Below are 6,257 nucleotides of genomic sequence, written 5' to 3'. Positions count from 1 at the left end.
TTTGAATGCAATTATAATTATCTGATTTTAATAATGTATAAGTTTTATTACTTACGTTAACATAGTAAATTAATGGTTTGATTGCTCGAAGTAAATACTAGCAAACATATTTATAGATCAGTTATTTTATTCTGAAGTTTTGATTGAAGAAGGAGTATTGATTAAAAAACCATACTTAATACAATTTGCTAAATACAGCTCTATAATATTATGCACTACAAAAAGTATTTGATTAATATGTCTTTATTGCTAATAATATAAAAGTATTCAATTTAACTACTCATCCACTACAATTGTACTTTCGAAGGGAATATTATGTCAATTCAATGATAGTTTTTTTATTTTTATTTATCTTGTGGTTAGAATAGACTATATAATGTACATATATGTATTTTATCATTAAAAAACTAAAAAATGTATATTTCAAAAACAGAAAAAGTTACACGTAGCACTAGCTTGAATCATTGAAAAAAAGTATTTAGTAGTCTGATTATATATAGACAAGATTTTTTTATCAGTAGATAATTTAGTTTAAATATAAAATTATTTTTAAAAACATGACAAATGTCAAAATAAGCAGTAATTAATACATAATTGAAAGTTAAACGTATTTTAAGCTGTACATGTTAGTAGAAATGCCTTATTGAATCTAAAATCGAATGTCAATTGCTTTAGTGGTGTTGCTCTATATAAAAATAAAATAATTATTACAACAAAATGATGATTGGTACATACTAGTTCAAGTTTTTGATAAAATTTTCATACTCGGAATTGAAATTAAGTCTTTAGTGTAATATTAAATATAATATGCATATCTTTCACTTTGAAATTATTTTATGCCCCTTTAAATTTTGGTTTGACTACTGAATTAAACATTACTGTAGGAATTTTTATTGCTAATTTATACAACTATAAAATTCATATATTGTACTTAATTTGTGTTTTTTAATTATAGAATACTAGTAATTAATTTTGGAATAAAAAGGCTGGGTTTAGATCTGAATACCGTAATAAAAGCTGATATACAGAATTATTAACATTATAAATAGTGATTTTAAGTCATTATATTTGAATGGTAGTTTAGTACAACGTATGTGTGGGTTAAATGTCTGTATGGTATAAACCTCCTTGCCACAATCAAGATTTATTGATGATGATGTATATATATATATATATATATTACAACAAAATGATTCACCGTATATATATATATATATATATATATATATGTATATGTGTAAAGAAAAACATCTTTCTCAAGTAGTGTGGTTTTGATCAGATAGTAACAAATATATAAAAGTCCAATGTTGTATCAAATGCTAAGTTGCCAGACTTCTGTTCAAGTTTTCCCATATACGAATCATCATATTTAAATTTGTGAAAGTTGTATAAAGATAGGGAATATTTGGATGGTAGTGTCGATAAATAGAAAAAAAAGGAGGAAAATATTTTTAAGAAAAAAAAAAACGTTAATATTTGTTCTTAAATAAATACATCATGAGTCGCTTGAACGTAATAAAAATCTATCGTATTTTTTTATTAATAGACAATCCAATGTGCTTTGTTTTTTTTATTTTGGTGCTAAATTGTATACCGAAGGTGGTGGTACCTTATACTTAATTATATTTAATTTTAAATTTCATTTTCGTGATCATCATGATATGTTTATTGGTTCTGGGAACCATGGCTTAATGTATTAGTTATTAGAAAGCAAGAATAAATTTCTATTTGCTGTTATTTCCGAGTTTTCTTACATTATCTTAACATTCGATAATTACGTTATACTTATATACTGTTTATATATACTTTATTATTACCTATTACAAATAATAAAATATTTATTTTCTTACTTTTTAATTAAATTGAAAACTACAGTATTCGAATATTTGACTGCCATATTTTTTATTATTTTAGAAATATTTAAACAAGTTTAAACTGTGTTAAAATAAGTATATATAAATTATTCATATAAATCGTTAAATGTGGTTAAGTATCAAACATTCAAAGTTGTCAATAATAATTATTATAAAAACAATAATTGTTACACACAAAAAGTATTAATAATATATTTTTATACTAGCAACTCTATTAATTTACATCTGTCAGAAAATAACCGTCAGTCGTCTCAAAACATCAACCACCTGCTGAATGCCGTGTTTCGTTTAATATCGAATCATTGTTTTATACATAACGAAAATTATAAATGAAAGTTACTTTGAAGTTGACTATTTTTAGCTTTTTTTAGTATAAAATATAAGATATTGTCGCTATAAATGCCCGATATTATTGCGGAAATATCAACCACGACTTATTAATGGGTACGTAAAATAATCCATTCTTACTTGGTAGATTGTAACAGTTTTTATCGTTAAATTTAGAAAAAAGACGCTTATATATTACAAAAACCCTAACTTTTTGTAATGCTTTACTAGACATGTACTCAATGATTAAATCTGTGCCTTATTAAAACTATATATAACTATATAAACATAGTCGACCTTATCTCTAAAAAACAAAATTTACATATGTAAACTTAACAGAAAATAGTACTTTGAATTATTTTTTTTACAACTTAACATTTAATTACTTGACATGCTTTTCTTTTAAAACATGTAAACATTTTTATGATGATTAAATTAATCTCCTCAGATATGAAGAATTATGAAATCTATTTATTTTTGAGCACATACAAGATACAAGTGATAATAATGTAATTGCAGTTCTAAATAGTGCAGTTTTAAAGTGTCTAGGTATAATATATAAGTATAAGATTTATAAGGAGGTAGAGAGGAAAAAATGCAATAACATAAACTCAAGTAATTATCATTTACAAGCGAACAAAAGCTATATAAATGATCATTTTAAATTCCACCTACAAGGCTATAATTATAATACTAATTTCTTAAAATAGTGGGATTTTGTTTATATGATATGAAAAACATATTTATAATGCACAAATTTGAGAGTTAAGTCATAATCAAATATGTACAATAAGGCTTTATACAAAGCCTCTGAGAGCCTTTCCTCTTCACAGTGATGTACTCAATGGTAAGAGAGAAAACCTAAAATGACTAAAATGGTACTTTTGGAAAATGAGGTTCAAACTTTTTACTTTATTTCTTACTACTGACTCCTTTGGCACTATCCCTATTTCTCGGATTTCCTCTTGCTAATTTACAAGGTATTTGTTTTTATATTAGCATTCGACAAATAATTTATTGTTGTTTAATTTTATATTTATGTTAAAACATTAACTGATAAGGTGTTTTGCATAAGTGTGTAACTTGTAATCTTTAATTTCCATATTGCACACATACTGTGTAAATGTTATTGTGTATTTATATACAGGTATATAGTTTACTATGTTTATTAGGTGGTAGGGTTTTTAAAAAGCCTGTCTAGAAAATAGTTAGAACTGTTGTGTTGTACATTGTATATTGAGTGACCCAGTGTGTCTATAGGCACAAGGTATAAGTTTCCAAAGTGGCAATGGAGATTAGGTATTAGGGATGATTAAAAAAATTACAGCACCAATTTCTTTGGACAGTGCTGACCACTTATTAGCAAGTGGCTTATTTAATCATCAAATTTAATAAGAACAGTAATTACAGAGTTTCTTGACAGTTCTCGGTAAAAGCTAAATTCCTTTAAGCTGTACTTTCAATTCAATTCTGTAATTCAAAAGTTTATATAGTAACAATTATGTCACATAACAAATATAAAAATATCGTATTATATATGATTTGATGGTATAAAATATTATTGAAAATATTTGTAAAAAAAAGTAGCAGGCTCTAAATGTCCTAAGACCTCCTCTCTATTTGAGGTAGATTTTTATCCGACATGCGCAGGTTTCTTACGATAATATCTTCAATGCCGAGAACGAGACAAATTATAAATATAAAATAAACACATTATCAATAATAATTTGTAGTTCTTGCCAGGAGGTTTGAACTCGCAATCTTGAATTAAGATCTGTGGGGCTATAATGGTTAGAGCATAGCAACTGTTGCTATCAAATATTTGATGCGGATTTATAAATGTTGTAGTCGATAAATCAGTATTATGGAGTATTATGCTACTGCCTAGATCCATAATACTGATTATAATTTTTTTATTTAATATAGTAACTAATTAGTAACTCTAACCGTAAAAGCTCCACTGTTCTAACAAAGTAGCCATCTCGGATTCCTAAATGCATTATGAGTTTAAAATAATTAACATAAATTCCTTTAAATTTCTAGTGTACAATGGATGCAGTGGATAACAATCAATTCGAAGTGAAATCAAGTAAGCGAAAGATTCAAAGTGGACCAAACGTTTACTTGAACCCGGCTCTCGACTTACTCGCGAACGAAGATCCCATGTGCAACACAGCCATGGAAATAACCCCGAACAAGAGACGCAAAACCACAAAGAGCGAGATTGCTGCCTTTGAAAACACTGCTTTAGATCTAGGTATTAGTAAGGCAGCGGTCAATGAATTTCTACAGAGAGAACTTAATAATGTACGCAAGAATGTCAAACATTACGAGACTCCTATCAAATTTACAGAAAATCCAACTATTTCTAATCCAGAACCCATTTATGCCAATCTCTCTGAATTGTCCAATGAACAAAATAATTTTTACAAGCATGATAAAGAAGCTATACCAGATAGTATTGACGACACAAATCTGAATACAATAGAAGATGAAATTGAAATGGATTCTGGAATTTCAGAATTCGATAGCAAATTTAACACAGTCACAAATAGCGAGCTGGTTAATAATGATATTTCCGCTATAAGTAATACGACAAACATTCAGACAAATATAACAAATCAAATATTTGTTAATAATACCAGTAACTTAAGTTTCATCGATAGACTCGCACTCGATTCACCTGCTACCTCAAATCAATCACTTTATCTGGATGATGATTTAAACGAAAGTAATATTATGGAGATTAAAACAATAACTATCATTACAAAAAAGAAAATAGTAGGGAATAAAAAGAACACAAATCCTTTCTTAGACCCGAATTTAAAAGTAGACGATGTGTCCAGCGATAATCCGTTTCTGGACGATAAACCACAACCCGCAATAGAATATAACGTAGAAACTGTAAACAAATTCGATAGTGATGTTCCTAATAATTTGATACCAAGGAAATTATTCGCAAGTGACACTAACAGTACGATATCAACTGTGAATGAATCGTCTCTTAACGGTGAAAATCATGAATATGAAAATATAGATAGTTATAGATCTGAAAGTCCCGTATATGAGAATATCGGTGATGATACATCAGACATGTTTTATAATAAACAAAGCAAAATTCTTGGCTTCGATGTCTCCCAATTTAGTGCAGTTGATATCATGAATTTAAACAAAAAGAATACAACTAACGGATCGAATGAATCAAACGAAAGTAAAAAAGATTTTAAACATATACTTAAAGCGAGTAACAAACTATCGAAAAAAGTATTCAAAACTCTAAAGAAGAAGTTAAAAGGAGATAAGGTTGAACAGAATACAACCTTGAATCCATATGAAGTTCCGCGAAAACTCCCCAAACAGAAATCAGATAAAAAGGACTCGGGGATAGAAAACCCTGCACTGAAGCTAGATAATTCTGATGAAATAGAAATAGAGGAAATAGAAAATGAAAACGAATATGAGACGATAAAAACAATTGAGAATACAAGACTAAATACAAATGTAACTCCGTTGAAAGAAAGAGTTGTAGATAGCTTTGACCTCTCGCTTAACAAGACTTACACACCCGGTAAGAAAGTTAGATTCGATGCAACACTAAATAGAGAGAAAATTATCACTGGGAACAGTTTTAATAGTGAAATCCAAAGTCCAGGGTTCGATTCTAAGGTTGAAAAGTATCATGATGAACTTGAAAATTGTATTAATGAAAGAAAATTCCTTCAGCAGAATATGTAATATATTTTGCAACTTAATTATAATGTATTAAAAAGCTAAGAAGGCTCTATATTATTATTGTTATAGTTTAGTTATTAGTTTAATACATAATGGAAATAAGTTAATGTCGCTTGAAGTAACTTTCTCTAAGTTATTAATAGCAATCTACTGTATAAAAAACAGTTAATATTTTATTTTCTTTTGTTTAAAATGCACTGATATTTTTTTTTTCTAATTATCTATACTAGTGTTCGAAATACAGTAGTCGAAATTAGAGTGTTATTACGTTTCGAACAATTTAAATTTTTTCCACTTTTTTTTTTAGTGGTAACACTAAAGTTC

At 27.5% G+C, this 6,257-nt stretch overlaps 1 protein-coding gene across 1 annotated transcript; it reads left to right on the top strand.

The window, feature by feature from the left end:
• The first annotated feature begins 2,112 nt into the window (after window positions 1-2,112).
• Window positions 2,113-6,122, top strand: LOC113394125 (uncharacterized protein PF3D7_1120600-like). Its single transcript, XM_026631324.2, has 2 exons — window positions 2,113-2,318; window positions 4,245-6,122. Exon 2 carries the CDS (start codon window positions 4,251-4,253, stop codon window positions 5,934-5,936), a length of 1,686 nt encoding a protein of 561 aa, XP_026487109.2. The 5' UTR covers window positions 2,113-2,318; window positions 4,245-4,250; the 3' UTR covers window positions 5,937-6,122.
• The last annotated feature ends 135 nt before the right edge of the window (window positions 6,123-6,257 follow it).

This window comes from Vanessa tameamea, chromosome 21, assembly GCF_037043105.1.
Source record: "Vanessa tameamea isolate UH-Manoa-2023 chromosome 21, ilVanTame1 primary haplotype, whole genome shotgun sequence".
In the NCBI taxonomy this organism is placed as follows: Eukaryota; Metazoa; Arthropoda; class Insecta; order Lepidoptera; family Nymphalidae; genus Vanessa; species Vanessa tameamea.
This window is presented reverse-complemented; position numbering and strand designations above follow the sequence as displayed.

What these genes read in the sequence shown, in the direction of transcription:
- LOC113394125 (XM_026631324.2), top strand. Translation starts at nt 4,251, where the DNA reads ATGGATGCAGTGGATAACAATCAATTCGAAGTGAAATCAAGTAAGCGA.